Source organism: Carica papaya, chromosome 1 (assembly GCF_054855325.1).
Source record: "Carica papaya isolate Zhongbai chromosome 1, ASM5485532v1, whole genome shotgun sequence".
Classification (NCBI taxonomy): Eukaryota; Viridiplantae; Streptophyta; class Magnoliopsida; order Brassicales; family Caricaceae; genus Carica; species Carica papaya.
In genome coordinates this window covers 4,406,174-4,423,870 of record NC_142309.1, presented here as the reverse complement: position 1 = coordinate 4,423,870, position 17,697 = coordinate 4,406,174, and the positions used below count along the sequence as shown (strand labels likewise).

Here is a 17,697-nt window from a genome sequence, read left to right as displayed (position 1 = left end):
GCAAACGAAAATCATTTAAATACAATATACTGAATATTGAGATACTTAAAGGGTACTCCTGGTAGAATTTTATTATTTTTAAAAAATAGCTCATCAACAATTGAAGGATACACAGATGCAGATTGGGCAGGTGATCAAATGACTAGACCATCCACTTCTGATTATTTTGCTTTCGTGGAAGGTAACCTAGTCACATGGAAAAGCAAAAAACAAAAGGTTGTGGCAAGATCAAGTGCAAAAGCTGAATTTCGAGGAATGGCTCATGGAATATGTGAATTATTATGGACCAAGAGTATTTTAAAAGATCTGAGAGTTAAATATGAGAAACCTATGAGTCTTTATTATGACAATACAACTGCTATTAAAATTGCACAAAATTCTACACAACATGATCATACTAAACATATTGAGATCGATAGACACTTCATCAAAGAAAAGTTAGGTAAAAAGATTATACATTTTTTATTTGTTAAATATGAAAATCAATTACTCGACCTTTTCACTAAAGCAATTATTAGAAAGAGATTATCTGAAATGACCAACAAATTGGACATGATAGATATTTATACTCCAACTCGAGAGGGGAGTATTGACATGAGTTATAAATTACTAAATTATTGCTGTAAATTATATATTAAATTAGTGCTGTAAATTGTTATATTAATTGCTAAATTACTAGATTAGTGTTATAAATTATTATATGAGTATCACAATTATAGGAACTTGATTAACTGATTTTTTGTATAATTTTATTTATTTTTTTGTGATGTAATTGTATCTATATATTGGCTCTAAAAATAAAAAAATAATCATCCCTCAATTATTTACAAGTTCTATTGTTGAACATTTATATACATGAAATTGGTAGTGGAGGCATACGTAATTATGAGCTATAATTCAAAACTCACAAATTCATATACTATTGAAAATATTATGCTCGTCATTTATAAACTTACTGTAGATTAACAGCGATGAACACATAATATAATTAATTGACAATAAGTAACTTAACTTATTAATATATTGATAAAATTATAATAATTAAAATGATATTTATTATAACGAGTCATAATGAATCTAAATGACCATAATATCTTACGATGATTGAATTTTTTTACTTGAAAAAAAATAGAATTAAAAATATCACCTTAACATTTTGTTTATTTTTTTCTTAAAAAAAGAAATAAAAGAGATAATGGGAAATGGAGATAAATCGAAATAGTAATATTATTGTTACTATTATTATTACCTCCCATTTTGCAATTAAATCCCTTATCCCATTTTCTCAATTGCCCTTTTTGCCTTTAGAGCCTCTCCAAACCATTTTATTTTCATCCAAATCCGACCCAATTAAAACCCGATATAGATTTTAAACCTAACCCGACCCAACATTTCTTATTAATAAAGTTCAAATAGCACAAAACCTAATTTCCGGCCCAGATTTAAAGCTCAACAACCTAGCCCGTTTTGCTGTAGCCAATTTATCAAGTCCCTGAGACGGCGTCGTTTGCTATTTATGAAGGGGATGGCCGAGCAAAAGGAGGGAGCGTGGAAAAGAGAGGCGGTTTTCAGGGGGAAATCAGAGAGAAAGAGAGAGTGCACTGAGAGGGAAGTCTGCGAAGAAAGTGACGAGAAAACAAAAGCTTTGGTTTACCTGGGAGGCTATCTTTCGGAGAGGAAGAGAAAGGAGAGTGAGCCAAATTATAGAAATCTACATCGAGACCAGTAGTAATATAGTGCCTGATCCTGCTTCAAGATTGTAGAAATTTCATCAAATAATTTTGGTAATTTCATTGAAAACCTAATATACTATAATTTCAGTTTATTCTGAATGTAGTGTTGGTTCTTGATTTTCTTGACATATTTTTTGGCTTATCGAGTTCTTTTAGGTGATAGATATTTGGTATTAGTTTTACTGAAGTTCCAGGCTTGCTAGTTCTCTTTATACAGTTAACTGAAACAAGCAACGCAACTGCAAAATCGGAACCTCTCAAATGAGTGCAGGTATTACATGATAATATTGCATCAAGCAATTTTGTTATAGGATATAATTTCATTCTTATTTTCTACTCCAGATATTTTTTTATTCTACCAATTTTAGTTATTGGGTTATTATAATTGTGGAACTTTTAGTTTCAATATCGTCTTGATTGCCTTGATGCTGGAAGAATATACACTAGTTTATTGAAAAAAGAACGATAAACTAAACGGAGGTAGAGGAATAAATTTAGTTATATTCAAGAATTCAAATTGAAATATGTAAAGAAAAAAGCTCAATTAAATTTTTTTTTACATGTTTGGATCTACTGTACGACATATTTTCTTTTTCACTTTCTAATAAAATGTAGTAATTTCTGGCAGGTGGAGCATTTGGTGGGAATAGGGGACTTAGACCGGTACCCCCAGAAAAGGGTGTCTTCCCTTTAGATCACATGCATGAATGTGACGTGGTAGGTTTCTTCAAAACTCCATTGACAAACTGATTCGAATAATTAATTTCCCTAATATTTGCTATTACCCTTCTCATGTGTTTTTCTTTTTGAAATATCCTCTCTGTTTATAATTTCAAATCTTTTATGTTCCAGGAAAAGAAAGAGTATCTAAGTTGTCTGAAATCATCCAGCCACAAATCTGAGAAATGTAGACACTTATCAAAGAAGTATCTACAATGTCGTATGGAAAAGTGAGCATTGTTTGTTCCCAAATGCATCCTTTTATGGTTTATCTAGTTGTTTTAGAAGGATGTAGGTTTCTTGACAGTTCTTTTTAGTTAGTTCCATGTAAGAGTAAGTGCTGCTCATGAAAGTAAGTACATAGGTAATTTCCAGTCTGAAGTCAGGACAAGAGCATCGTTTTCGTCCGAATTGATGTTTCATCCTCAATTTTGTCCTTTTCTTTTTAAGTCTTTGCCTTTAAGTTTTTAGTACAACTTTCTGGATCTTGTGGTGCCCTCATAGCCTCATGTAATACTAAAAGTAGATGATGACTTCATGAAGTGTTTTTGTCCAAGGTTTTATTTGATAGCAGAAAATGCACTCCGTGAACATAGTTGTTAGTACATATTCCTATCTCTTGCAACATGGTAACCTGTGGAGATGGCAATGGGGCAGATATGGGACAGGTTTTCCATCCCCAGCCCTGTGCCCCGGTTATTATTTGTTGCCCGTGTTCGTGTATGAAAATATTTTTGCCATCTTGTCCCATCCGGAGAATATAATTTCCTGTCTTTGAACTCTACTATTTTATGAAAAGTATAAAAACAAATATAAAAATATGTTATGTAATATGCTATTTTATGTATTTGTAGATATAAACAAACATATAATCTGCTAGCAGGTTGGGTGCCATTGTAGCAGTATCACAACCTATCCCAAGTTTATTTCTTTCTCTTATTTCTCTGCCTGTCTCAGATCCAACTGCTGAAAAAGAAAAGCCCCATCTGAGCATGGCGATCCGTATACGCGGGTTCATGAATCAAATTGTTTGTAATAACTGAAAATGCAGTGAAGGTCCAGGACCGGTTTACCAGTCTTTACATATTGGTGCTGGATTCATGGTAAGCAAAAGAAGAACAACAATGCTTCTCCATCAGAAGTGAAATGGTCTTCTTAAAGGGAGTTTAGATACGGTTTGCATAGGACTGTAGAGTAGTAGTTTTGCAGCCTTTTGGTTTAAATGTTAATAGGACATTGTCTTAAGAATTCTATCGAGTTTAATGATAGGAGCTGGATGAGGATTATTAGCGTCAGTAGTATCCTGCAGAATAAATAGGAGAGTAGTATCCTAGTTGATCAACAACTAGGCTATTAGCTTCTCTGTACTTGGTCTCAGAGATCCGTGGCCATACCGCAAGCATGGGATTGACAAGTTGTTATCAGAGAGGTTTCTTTTGAGATTACAAGGCATTCCAACAACAGTTCAAGATCTTCCTCAAGCAAGATCGTATTTGGATTCCTCGCAATAAATCAGAAGAAAGGCATTTGTGAATTGACCATCCAAATTGAGAGTCTTCAATGGGAGCTATCTGTTACTACTGGAGAAGCCATAGGCACGGTGGAGTCCAACAACGGGCAGTAGGGGCCAGTGACAGTGCAGGAGGAGGAGGAACCATTCCAAGATTTGCAAAGGAGGACAAAGTGGGGCTGGTGTCTTTTTACCTCAAAGGCGATGGCCAATTGGAGTTCCTTAAATGATACCTGACTTGTATTTAGAGAGTTTTAAGACACTCTACGGTATGTACTTCAGTCTGCAATCTATAGACAACAAGCTCTGCAAATTGGAGACTTTGCTAAAATGAAAAATTGGTGGATTATCAATGGCACTTTGAGCAGCTGGCACTCCATGTGTCCTAGCTGGATCAAGGGCTAGAAACATTTACTAGTGGTTTGCAAGGCTGCATAATCATTGAGGTGGAGCTGCAACATCATTCTAATTTGACTGAAGCTAGGCTTTGTGAGAGATGTGGGAAGAAGAGAGCTGATTCTTTACCAGTCAGGCACGTTGCCAACAGCCCCAGAAAACCCTTATTTATGAGGAGACTCATCCAAGAGGAGATGAAGTATGAAAGGTAAAAGGACTTTCTTTTAGTTGTAACAGATCTTTTGTTCTAAGAATATGTGTAAAAAGCTCTTGTGGCGGGAATTTATTTACGAACTGTACTGGAGGCTATCATGACTCTTGAGGACCTTGATGAAGAGGAACCATAGATTTCCATACATGCCCTTCCTTGGCCCACTGGTCATTGTGGTTAATGGGGAGCATGTTCAGAGCTGAGGTGTGTGAGTATTCATGAATTTTAGATGATAATCCTTTTTTTCTTGATTTGTTTGTACTACCTCTAAATGGGTTTGAAGCTATATTGAGAGTAAATTAGCTACAAACATTGGGGCCAATTTTTATGGAACTTTGCAGCCATGAAGTTGTCCTTGGCAGTAGGAATTCAAGGATTTGGCATTAGGAGCGCACACGGCTTTTTAGCCTAACAGATGCATACATAGGACCTAAAATGGTTGTTGGTTGACTTTGAATTGATATTTGCTGCTTCGGCTGGTTACCACCTCAATGACATATGAGCATGAAACCTTATTGGAGAGTAACCCCAAACTTATAGTGGTAAAGCCATGTCTCACACTTGGAGAAAGATTAAATTGAGAAGCAAGCTGAGGAAATGCTGTAGCAAGGAATTATTGATCAAGTTTAATCTCCATTCTCCTCCCCAGTCCTGCAAGTTAAATTTCTGTGTACATTGCTTTGCCATCAATTAGAAGACAATTGAAGACAAGTTTCCCATCATTGTGATCGAGGAGCTTCTTGAGGTCTGTATCTTTGGGAATTGCTTGCTTCAGCATCTCCTCAACCTATTGTCAGGCCGTATCAATACCCAAACTTAGAAGAAAATGAAATTGAGAAGTAAGTTGAGGAAATGTTGCAGCAACGAATCATTTGGTCAAGTTAATCTCCCTTCTCCTCCTCAGTCTTGTTAGTGAAATTTCTTTATAGATTAGTGTGCTATTAATTAGAAGACAATCAAAGACATGTTTTCCATCAGTGTGATCGATGGGCTGCTTGAGTAATTATACAAGGTCTGTGTCCTTAGGAAGCTAGATCTGTGCTTGGTGTATCACTGCATTAGAAAGCATCTAAAAGATGTTGATGAAACTGCCTTTTATATCCATAATGGCCTCTGTGAGTTCTTCATCATGCCTTGTGGGTTAATGAATGTCCATCTTACTTTTTAGGCACTCATGCATTCAGTTTGCTAACCCTATTTGTGCAATTTTGTCTCAGTCTTCTTTTATAACGTTTTAATTTTTAGCAAAATGTGGGAGGAGCATATTGGAACCCGGGATCACTTTTCTCCTTCCTCACCTCTTCTTGCAATTGCAAGGCTCATAACTTGGCCATATTGTCTCAAGCAGTGGCTTGGCAGCAGGTGATTCAAAAATCTCTGCCATGATTACACGACCATGGACAGCAATGTTCTATAAAAATCATTTGTTTGGACTCTTGACCTGAGTATTCAATGGCTTTTGAACAAATCAAGACCACGACTACTACTCCAGTTCTAGCATTCTTAGATTTCTCTAAAAATTTTATTGTTGAGGACAACACTCAGACTACTGTATAACGGTTTTATTGCAACTTGCACCATCAAGAGATATTTGATATGCTTTTAAACTTATAAGCTGCGACACTGGCTTGACTAGTTACCACGGGCAAAATACTGTTAAAATACTAGTCCCTATGCATCCTTGAAGGCTATCCTTTCCAGATAGTCTACAACAGACCTCCACCAAGATTATTGTCCTGCTTTCCTAGAGTGGCTGAGGTTGAAGCAGTAGAAATGGAACTGTGCACAAGGGATTGAGTATTAAGCTCTTTAACAACCTCAATATATGCCATCAAGGCTGTAAGTCCAGCAAGCAGGCCATTATCTTGCTCCTTGTCCTCTCAGTTTTGGGACCTGTGCTCAGATCCTAAACCCCCCCGTACCATAACATTGTTATTCCTTGTAATTTGGTGGAATTATAGCTCTTGGCTGAAGAAATGCAGATGCTTTCTATGCTTATCAGCTTATGTTATATACAGAATGTGAATGTAGTATTATAGATGCAATAGCTGACGGATTTGCTTTCACCCAGTTATATGAATTAGCGCATTTATATGCCAACATAAATTACTTGTATAATTTGTATTTGTTCTCTGAATCACGAACCATTCTTGCTATTCGAAAAGCTTCATTTTTTAATTGAAATTTATGGTATAACATAACAAGCAGGTAGAATTAGGTTATGTGTATAGTTCCATCTTTCCCAAGAGACAGCAGCGACTATGTTGCCGGTCACTGAACCTATATATAATGTAAAAACTACTTGCACTGTTTGGTAGATCATTTTTAGTCTTCTTGCATCACAGAAATTTCATCTCCAATGGAAAAATCTTATTGAGATTATGCATTGGCAGTCTGCAATGTTTTGGTTTCATCGTCAAGCTGCCCTAATGTTTGCCCTTGAATATAAGTATTTCCCTTTGATTAAGCAGAATATTTCTTCTCAGAAGTTATTGATAGTCTGGGATGCCTGCATTGCAACTCTGTCGATTTGTTTCTTCTTTTAGCTAATATCCTTGTAAAACAGTATGTTATAGAGATCGGAAAGGAATACTTGTAAGGATTCACACATTGGCTAAGCCTTAGTTGGGTCACCCTATACACATACAAGTTACCTCTCTTGAACTTCTTCTGATGTAAAAATTGATAATTATTTCTTTAATTATTTTCTGCAGGAACTTGATGGCAAAGCAGGACATGTCAGAGCTAGGTTTTGCAAAAGATTCTGATTTGGATGCTGCTCGGGTAGAATAATGGAAGGATTGATAATTAATGGTGAAAACCCTCATCCCGTCTGGTACATCAGAATTTCCTTTCTGCATAACTGGTGTACATTCATTTTGGAGTATAAGAAAATCTGGTGGGAAATCATATTGAAATACAGATGAGAATACTTCAAAAACCACTGAAGCTCATATTCTTTGTAGTTTAAGGTATGGTAGAATGAATTTTAGTGCTGCAAAATTTCAATATTTATCTGTTCTGGAAAGTCGATATTCTTATCTCACACAAATTTCATATATATTACCTTGTACTAAAAATAAAAAAAATAAAGCGGGATGTAATGTTTATGTGAATGATCAAAATTGATTTTCGGAGTGATCTTCAATGTGGATGACGGTTCTGAAGGCGTATTGTCGAGTATGGAGCAAGAATTTTGGTGGGTCGGATGTAAATTTGATATCCTCGGCGAGAGGCCGATAATTTTAGTGTAGTAATTAAGAATTTATAGAATTTTTCATCGGGTATTTCATTAAATTTTACTTGAAGAGAAGTTTAAATTTCAGTTTCTTGGTAGAACTGTGTACTTAAATTGCTTGAAGTGCACTGCTCTCTCTCTCTCTCTTTTTTAATTTCCCTCTGATCTTAAATTTGAAAGACAGTGGAAATGCTTGAGTATGAAAAAGAGGAAAAGAAATCTTATAAGGAGAATAAAAATTAATATGAGTTTTAAATTTTTTTGAGTAAGCTAATGTAACTCGTTTCCATGTTTAAGTTTGTTTTTTCTTAATTTCAGACAAATTTTAAGTTAATAATATTGTGTTATTAAAAATAAATCATAATTCTCAAAATATTATAAAATAAAATATCAAATACTTACAAATCACGAAATATCAGTGTACCGCCAGTCGGAATGTGATTGGTCAATAGAAGCTGATACTACGGTGGGACTTACCGTAGACAATAGTTGTCGTCGAGTAACTAACAGACTCCTTGTTTGGTTGCGGCTATAACAAACTCCACAAATCCGATTCTTCATTTCCCGCTCTTTCCTGTGTTTTCCCATGGCGAGCTTGAGCTTCCTTTTATTCTCTTTCGCTATCTTCTCTTTCTCTTTCTCTGCCATTTCATATCCTGGAACCATCAGCAATGCCAGTGAGATCCTCTCATATTCCGGCTTCCTTTCCATGGCACTGACTCTCGAAGTCATCTCCACTTCTCTGAAGCTTGAATCCCAGAAACTCACCGTTTTCGCCCCGTCGGATCTTGCTTTTGTCCGATCAGGCCAACCTTCTCTTCTCAAGCTCCAGTGCCATATCTCTCCGACAAGACTCCCTCAACAAAGCCTCAGGACTCTTCGTTACGGAGCAAGAATACCCACTCTGCTTTCCAACTATTCACTGATAGTCACGGCTTCTTCCGGTAATTTGGCAATTAACGGTGTTCTGGTTAAGGAGTCTGCCATTTTTTATGATGGGTCGATGGTGATTTACGGGGTCGATGAGTTTTTCAGGCCTGAATTTCAGTTCGATCTTCCTAGTCCTAACCCAGCGCCAGAACCCAGTCCTGGTTTGACAAATTGCTCATCTCTCGGCGGTGAGTTTAATGGAACATCTGGGTATGGTGAGGATCTTTTCGGTGAAGCTTCGGGTTTATTGATTTCTAGGGGATATGCTGTAATGGGTACATTTCTTGATGCTCAACTAGTAGTAGGGTCCATTAACGAGACAAGATTAACAGTATTTGCACCAATTGATGAAGCAATGACGGAGCGTGCAACAATGTTTGCTAACTATTCGACGATATTCCGAGCACACGTTGTTCCAAACTTGCTTTCATGGAAAGACCTGAGTGGCCTCGGTGATGGGACAACTCTTGCAACTGCTTCACGAGGATTCGCGATCAACCTGACTTGGTCTGGTGATATTCTTCTGCTCAACGGTGTCCCTCTGATCTTCCCTGACTTGTATCGAAGCGACTGGCTTGCGGTGCATGGCCTTAATCGATTGATTACTTTACCAAAAAAGCCAGAGTTGGTGGGTGAGTCTTTCTCTGGATTTGATTATGGAGAAGATGACGAGCAGTTAGTTCCTGCAGATTATGGTGAATATGGGACGTGATAAAAGAAGGATTACCAGGCGTTTTGCTCTACTAAAAGGTGTGGTTCTTCGTTGCTGTTTTTCTCTTTTTGGTATTTTCATGATTTTTGGTCTCAATCCACGAGGCTTATAATTCTTAGATGCTTTTGATTCAGTAGATTGTGGCTAGAGACTGGTTTTAGATTACCTATTTTCTGTGTATATTCACTTGTATGGCCAATTTTCCAGTATAGAAGAAACTGTACATTGAATTTATATCTTCTTTCGTTATGTGGGGTAGTATAAACTAAACTATTCATAATGGAAAATTAAAGAAAAAGAATGGTGGTTCAGTTCGCATGACCCACTTAATAGGAGAGAGAGAATCCAAATTCACTCTGGAAAAGTAGAATGTTGTAAGTCGCCCATGTTCAAACTCTAACACACCCAATTTGGAAATTATTGAACTTATCTTTGAATAGTGAAATGATATGTCTATATATGTTGGTTGTAATGGAAAAACATTATGTTATTGCTGATCAGGTCAGTACTTATCTTTGAATGGTGAATCTTTACGATCAAGTTAAATGTCTGTGATAATCCGACAAGAATTTATTATTTTGTATGATATCAGAGTTAGATTATTAGAGTTCGAGTTTTCGCTGCTACTTATTTCTATTAATTAAATTTCAACAGAAATTATGAAATCTTTGTATTTAATCTATGCTTAGCAAACTTGTGCATACGGGAGTCTGGTATCTTGTGGAATGTTTCGTATGTAAGAAACTGAACTTCAGGTTCAAAATTTAAATATTTATAATTGAAGAATACTTTTCAGGGTACAAAAACTAGTCCATCCCCATGTTGATCTGCTTCTTAAATGTGGCAATAGTGACAAGAATTAGCTAGTGCATTTGAAATATTTAATTACATTGCTATCTACAATACATGAATGTTTTAGGCTACTGTTTAGGGGAGACAAAAGTAATTCACCTTTTGCTAAGGTCACAAGTTAGTTTTAACAAATTGGTAGTTTTGTTAGAAGTCTTGATAGAGCTGAAACCTGGCATTAATACTAAGGCATTTATGAATCAGATTTTGGTTTTGACGTGGAAGCTTGACAATTATCCAAGAAAGTTTCCGGAGGAAATGATTATAATATAGTTGCATTCTGGCGCTACCTTCCTCAACCTTTTGAGTCCCCAGAGAAACTAGCCCTTGCTAACTCCCTTAACTTCTTCATTTCGCTTTTCTGCTCAGGTCCCTTTGCTTGTTTCACTTCCACTGCTCTTTGGCTGGTAAAAGCTCTCTCTGTAGTTAATGGATCTGTTGCTTGAAGGACATCAATGCCTGGTGAACCTGCAGGACCGAGCACGGGAACTACTGTTGTGCTCATAGAGCTAAACGAACCAAAACATGGTGCTCTTATATCTCTTTGTTCAAATTCTGTTTCTGGGCATAGAGGAAGTACTGGAGTTAGGCCAGTTTTTGGCTGCCAGGAACTGGGTATGACTCTGGCCAAATGCTTTCTTGGGAGAAAAGGCAAGACAACACCCTTAGCAGCAATTGTCAATCCATGAAAGAAAGAATTCATTTCAGGATAAGAGAACCTTAATAGACATTGTACTAGAGCATACCACTCGTTTATTATTTGCACAAGGAAGGTAATGAAGAGGAGAGCAAGCATTAGAAATCCTTGTGTTCTTGCTTTAATCAGATTCGAGACATCCATACTGATAGATAGACCAAATAGACCTGCTTCACACATCAGAGAAATACTTTCCACCATATGGACTCCCCTTCTGATGTGAGGTCTGAGAATCAACAAATACATAAACTGTATCAGTGTGATAGTGAATGCGAAAAGGCTTTGACTCAAGTGATGTGAAGAATAAGCTCCAGCTATTATCCCCAAACTGACTCTTCTTATTAGATCAAGAATAATATAGGAGGATCTAGCACAGCCGAAAATCCTCCTGGACAACGGAATTTCAATTTCTTCGTTGCTGTCATCCGAGCTGATGGCTTTCATTCTCCCGATTTCAGATTGGCTGCTTCCGGTCCACCTAGGTATCGTGTTTGGATTATTCTGATCAACAAAGACAAACAATGTAGGACCCTTTTGATTTTCATAGAGAATACCAAAACGTGGGAGGAAGGATGAAGGAAGGCCTTCTCTATAAAACCATTTCCCGGTTGCAGCTCTCCCCCAAATGAAGAAGCAGAGCTTTGTGTACCATGGCTCCTCTCTGCCAACGTCCTTCAATTCTTTGTACTGCGCAAAGCTACTAAAGAAGATTGCGATGATAAGGAAAAGAAACACCGATAAAATAAATGCTGCAGGGATTGCTAACAAGAATGTTCCAATTATAATTCCCCACATTGTACCACCTGCAATTGCACGTTCTTCATTTCATGAAAATGCAGAACTAATCAAACCAAACTAAAGGCAAATCTCTTTTTAACACCTCACCTCTTATCACAAATGCGGAAGACTGAGAGATACAAGGTAACATTAGAATCAAAAGAAACAGCTCAAACCGAGGAACTGAAAGTATCCCAAAAGCTGGTTTTTTTGTCCTCCATCTCAGGAAAAGTAATAGTCCGGCATGGATTATGAGTAAACTGCCTCCTCCTAGACCGAGCCAGAACAGGTTCATCTCCAAGTCCTCCCACCTGTTTGAGTAAATTGTTTCGGTAGTAAGAACTCAATGGAACCACTCTTCAAAAAAAGCAGCTCTTTATTTGTCAAGCAATTGAAAAAAATATATATATGTTGTGCTAGCAAGGAAAAGTCTTCAACGGCTTAAAATCTAAACCAGAAACCAAAAGTGGAGCTACCCTTTATAATTCTCCATCTTCTTGATGACATTGCTAGCAGACAATGGCTCTCCTCTCTGCAAGACGACTAGTACCGCTTTAGGAAATTCCTTATTTGAAATACAGCATTAGCAGCATAAAATAGAGATACTAACCAAGAAATAGGTGAGGTATTCGTTGAGGTTGAGAGGTAGTCCATAAGTGCTTTCCATGCTCTTGTTCTGAAGCTCGTGGAGCCAACCAGGCTTTGGGTGAGTTTTAATTGGAGTATGTGGTTCATCTACTCGGTAACTAGAATATTTGCTGAAATTCAAGTCGGTCCTATGGTGATATCTCTCTTTGGAAGGGAAATTCAGGGAAAAGTTGCTTAATTTTGTGATCTCATCAGTGACATCGTAGAAATGATTTGGCCAGTTTGAAGTGCTATTCCTTTTCCATGGAAGCCTTTGATGGGGTATGAGCCATCTAAGACCTCTTGCTGTCTCAGAATATTCGATTGACTGATTAGCTAAGATCCAGTTGGAGAGGACAAACACTTGAAGATGTCCAACCATTCCCTGTGATTAAAAATCTTTCTCATTTCGCAGAGACCATTCGATGTATGTGCACAATTATATATAATATATATATTCTTATAGGATAAGTTGTATACATATAAGAAATTATTGATCTTTATTACTTACATATAGATTGGTTGATGGGTCAGCTGCAATAATATTGGTCTGTGTAGAACTAAGGGTGCCTATTGCTTCAAGATTTGCAGAAGAAAGAGAAAGAATAACTGCTGCCAACGATGTTGCTAGCACTCCGGCAGTGATGAATGAGTGAAGGGCTATTGATATTTCAGGTGTTAAGTCTGCAAATTTGTTCAGAAATTTAGAATGTTAGAGGTAGCCATAGAAACACATATGTAAAGCTATTTAGAAAGCTGCAGAAAAGATTTAATACTATGTTTAGAATAAATACAAAGTTTTTATAGAACTTGTTTGCAAATTAATATTTAGCTCAACAAGGACATGTTAAATCCTTCCTGAAATTATAAAAGTAATCCATGCGAAATTCCACGTGAAATTGAATTATGCCTTCCGAATTTTATGAGTGTAAGGGACGAAGGGTAAATTTGGAAACTAAAAAAATAATATGTAACGGTAAAAAAGTAAGTTTGTACATCATAGCAAATTAGGAGAGGAAGATCCGGAATCATTATATCTGGCAGTTACAGGTTCCTACTTGATAGCCCATATTTAAGCATGTATTCAAGGAATGAAGAATAGGGAAAATTATTGAAATCTGAATACAATCTTTCTCTCACGCCGGTTCTCAGCTTTCTGTCTTTCTTTCTCTCTCTCTTTCTCTCCCTCTCTCTTTTGGCTTTCTTCCTCTTTCCTTCCTATTTCTTCCAGATTTGAACCATGTCTCAGGTTCCTGACAATGAGGTCAATTTTTTATATTTTAATATAATTCTCACTTTTTCTCAATTGAATCAACTATAGGCTTACAAGTGACTTCCACAACAATTCTGGACTTGTGCCAGCATACTCTAAATCTCAAACTGATGAAGAAAGGAGACAGAGAAAGCCTTCTTACAATGTTTCACTTCAAGTCGGTTGGATACCAGATTAGGATTTCCAGAAATATCATTGACTTTTCCTGCAGGAACTGTGATAGAGACCACATTCTCAGCTACCGCCATGACAGTTAATGAATATAGAGCTCTTGAAAGTTCCTCAAACCTACATAAAACAAAATGTGTTGAAATTTTGATCTTACTGAAAATGCTACATGAATTTGTTTGTTTATTAGGAATGTAGTAACATGATTACTTGTGATTTTAGAACTGAGTTTTATTCACCATATGCACCTGCCTTGTAAGTCTCCCACCATCCACTTCTACCATGGAGGCTTCAAAGCCAAAAACTGGCTTTGTGAACTCAACTATGACATTGATGTTAGGCTCCTTTGTGATACTTGGTGAGCTTGTGCTTAGACCTACTGCAGGTTTTGTGGAATCTTCAAGTAGAATTTGTAAATTGTCCATTAAGAAGTAGAGGAAGTATTTGGAGAAAAAGAAAAAGATGAACCCTACTGCAAGAAACATACCGTAAAGGAATATGAGTGGAGAAACTGGTGAGACAGGGGTTCCAGTTTTGCCTATGATCAGACTGGCTTGCAGTTCAACCGTAATGATTTTAGTTACAGGTATGTTCTTGAGCTATAAGATAAAAAGAAAAAGGTTTGAATTGCCCAACAAGTACTAGAAGTTTACTGAAGATAATAATGTGTGCATGCATCCTGAAGAAACTGTCAAAATGATTGGAGAGTTGGAAATAAGTCTCTTACAGCAAAAACAAATCTCCGATTCCCATGATTCCTGTCACGAATAGAGACTATCTCGCCTGAATTCACATGTGCTAAATTTATGATCTGTTCTGTTGAATTCACAACAGGAATGCTGAAGTCCAGGAATATCTTTATCTCATTGATTTTGTTAATTGCAAAGACAGTTCGTGGAACTCCATTTATACCCAATTCATAGGATGGAACGGATGTCCATAGATCAGCCAGGACAGGTCTTCTATCTATCTAAGATGACAGTATTAGTATAAACAAATGGAATGAACAAGACAATAACCTACATTAAGCATATCCTACCAAAGTGTATGACTAAAATGGAACTATTAGTCCTTGTAAATCTGTTTCCGGCCAGGTCTATACAGAATCTATCTTTTGTATTAATCATCACACGACCGTGTAAAGTTTTCAAGGAAAGAATCACATCAAGCCTATATTTGATCTTAGGTTCGATCACCCGTAGTGAAGAAGCATGGATGTGACCAGGACCTCTGGCAATAACCTATGTTTGGAAGAAAAGAGATTGAAATGAAAACTTTAGCAATGTTAGAAAGGATGAATACCATATTCATTGAGAAAACTCAGAGACAAAATGCTGAAACTTACATCACAATTTGATGAATTGAGACACTTGAAAAATGCACCTTCTCTAGTGCAAGCTTCAGTGAAGGTAATTTCAATGGTTATTTTCTCAGCATTAGTGTAGTTTTGATCACTTGAGATTGTTGCTGTTGGTGGAGTTGTATCTGTTTGGAAAGTATGAAAAGAGACAATAAGCTGTACAACAAAAACAATGGCTTATTTTGTGTTTTTCTGGCTTACTTTTGTGATTTCAGAAGATTAGACATCTGACTGCAATTTCCTACTAATTTAAATTGTCAAAATCAGAGATTTATAATTGGAATCATAATTTTTGTTAATTAAATTTCAGTATAAAATAGGAAGAACCTATACAGATTTCTATGTGTAAAACATATTATTGTATAAATGACCTTGAAATCACCCACTAAGACTTATAACTTAAATTTGCAATGTTTTGTTCAATACTTTTAGTTTTTGAAATAACAAGTATAAGAAGTATCGTCAAGTATAGACACCAAGAGGATGAAAAATCATGTATAAAATTATATATAAATCAGTAAAAATATCAATTAAATCTCCTAAATCTTTCATGCAATATAACGGTTGATCCATAACCAATAAAAGTAAAGGTCTGAAACCATCACTCTCGAATTTTGTCCATGCCCTCTTTTAATCTTTAAAAAACTCTTTACTTTCTTCCAAACTGTCCAAAATATCACCAGTAGAATAAGCCCCAAACATTTCTTCCTTTTAACCAAGCCCTTCCATGCTCATAGTTCTTCCTTCAAAATATGAGTCATAACCCAATTAACTCCTAGCAACTCATATGCCATAGGCCACATACCATATACCGCGGGACACCGAATGAGTAAATAGTTGCATGGCTCCTCTGCTTTTTCACATAAACAACACCAGTTAACCATAATCTTTTCCCTCCTCTAAAACTTATCAATAGCCAAAATGCAATACTAAAGTTCAATACTTTACGTTTAAGCCGAAAACATCATAGCATTAAAATACTTAAACAACTTAAAATTAGAAGTGTATTAACTTACCGATGAACCAGGAAAAAGCTGATGAATTTGTCTCTCCGTTTCGGGTTGTAACATTAACAAGAAATTGGTGTTTACGGTTTTCAGTTAGGTTTCTTAATGCTATGACACCAACAGGGCATGATTCCAGAGCTTTGCCATCAAGCTGATAAGCAGATGCCAAGTTTTCAAAAGAGGAATTACTTATAGATTCGATGGCTGTAGCAAATTATAGCTGATAATCACTGAGTCAACACTAAATAAGTATAACGCTCTTCAAATTGAGCATCAAAAAGCAATTAGAAGTTTGGGACAGATTCTAATAATACCAAATTCAAAATAAACCTTACAATGTCCAGATTCTTTTTTATGGCATACGAAAATGAATCAAGTAGATCAAACCATAAAAGTAGAGACCTTTGTTTAATAGTATTTAACAAGATTATTGATGAAGGGAACTAGAATTCCACATACCTCACAGTAAATTAAACAAGAATGTTTTGCGCAAGCATTGGAACCATCAAGCCTTTTAACAGAGTAGCCAAAAATGGCTGTAGAAAACCTTGAGAATGGCAATGGAGTCTGATCAAAATGAATATATATTCTTGACTCAACTGAGTTGAGCGTACTTACAACCAGTGCAGCTACTATATAAACACTTATTAGTTTCAGGAACCTGAAGAGATCCATTTCAGGAACAGACATGAAAGAAAAAGAAAACCCAAGAAGAAGGGTCTGTCAAAAGGGAGTTGAAGAAGAAAAGGAGCTTATGGGATTTAATGAAGAGTAGAAGTAGTAGTTGGGATTTTTAACTTACGGCTTTTAAGTTGAAAAAGCGAGAAAAAAGCTAGAGAGGAGGACAACCACCTCAACTGTTGTTTGTCAGCCTCATAACTGCTTATTTAAAGAAGTTCACATTTCTTCAATAAATTTACTTTATGATGGCTCACATCTTCTTCAATTTATTTCTGTTGTTTTGTTGTTCTTCCTTTTCTTTATTTTTCCCCTTTTAAGATAGGATTCAAGGCAATTTTTTATCTAATAGTGTAGAGTAATTATTGATCATTAAACAATGTTACTAAACTATTATTGTTTAATAACTGGCAATTTATCAATTACTGCTTTATCTAATGTTTGGTACCTTCTTTTCTTCTGTACAAACACTCGGATTTGATGTGAATCCCTGAGATTTTTGGTATTGATTGTTTGTAACTTTGTTTTCAGTGGTCGATGCTACTAAATCTGCTGTGTTTGGCATTAACTGCAGCTTCAGCTACATACCCAGTTTTTGTTTTTTTGTTTTGTTTTGTTTTGTTTTTCGTACATGATTTTGATTTTGAGTTAATTCTTTTCAGATGATCATGTTTACTGCCTATTCCCATATATGACAATTTATGGTAACTGGGCAATAGTTCACCATTTCAACTTTTTCATAGATGACATAACATTCTTATTATACTCAAATTTAAATCATACTCTCCCGGCCAGTCTTAAAAGAAAAAAA

At 36.2% G+C, this 17,697-nt stretch overlaps 3 protein-coding genes across 8 annotated transcripts; 2 read left to right on the top strand and 1 right to left on the bottom strand.

Moving 5' to 3' along the window:
• Positions 1-1,712: 1,712 nt before the first annotated feature.
• On the top strand, positions 1,713-7,695 carry LOC110807451 (cytochrome c oxidase assembly protein cox19, mitochondrial-like). Its single transcript, XM_022032579.2, has 5 exons — positions 1,713-1,784; positions 1,937-2,004; positions 2,362-2,450; positions 2,586-2,683; positions 7,285-7,695. Exons 2-5 carry the CDS (start codon positions 1,995-1,997, stop codon positions 7,361-7,363), a joined length of 276 nt encoding a protein of 91 aa, XP_021888271.1. The 5' UTR covers positions 1,713-1,784; positions 1,937-1,994; the 3' UTR covers positions 7,364-7,695.
• Positions 7,696-8,034: 339 nt separating this feature from the next.
• FLA20 (putative fasciclin-like arabinogalactan protein 20) lies at positions 8,035-17,675 on the top strand. Its single transcript, XM_088215516.1, has 2 exons — positions 8,035-9,488; positions 17,418-17,675. The coding sequence occupies exon 1, from the start codon at positions 8,395-8,397 to the stop codon at positions 9,448-9,450; it is 1,056 nt and encodes a 351-aa protein (XP_088071642.1). The 5' UTR covers positions 8,035-8,394; the 3' UTR covers positions 9,451-9,488; positions 17,418-17,675.
• Positions 10,201-17,068, bottom strand: LOC110807436 (uncharacterized). Of its 6 annotated transcripts, none has more exons than XM_088215494.1 (13): positions 16,668-17,068; positions 16,218-16,359; positions 15,187-15,326; positions 14,881-15,082; positions 14,569-14,807; positions 14,329-14,440; positions 14,094-14,220; positions 13,816-13,961; positions 12,912-13,084; positions 12,384-12,785; positions 12,250-12,305; positions 11,882-12,084; positions 10,201-11,799 (listed from the first exon to the last, which is right to left on the bottom strand). In XM_088215494.1, exons 1-13 carry the CDS (start codon positions 16,896-16,898, stop codon positions 10,595-10,597), a joined length of 3,378 nt encoding a protein of 1,125 aa, XP_088071620.1. In that variant the 5' UTR covers positions 16,899-17,068; the 3' UTR covers positions 10,201-10,594. The 6 variants fall into 6 exon arrangements, with proteins under 6 accessions (XP_088071620.1, XP_088071618.1, XP_088071627.1 ...); XM_088215492.1 differs by having other exon boundaries at positions 14,094-14,238; positions 16,668-17,065; XM_088215501.1 differs by having other exon boundaries at positions 14,094-14,238; positions 15,187-15,357; positions 16,218-16,412; positions 16,668-17,064.
• Positions 17,676-17,697: the final 22 nt, after the last annotated feature.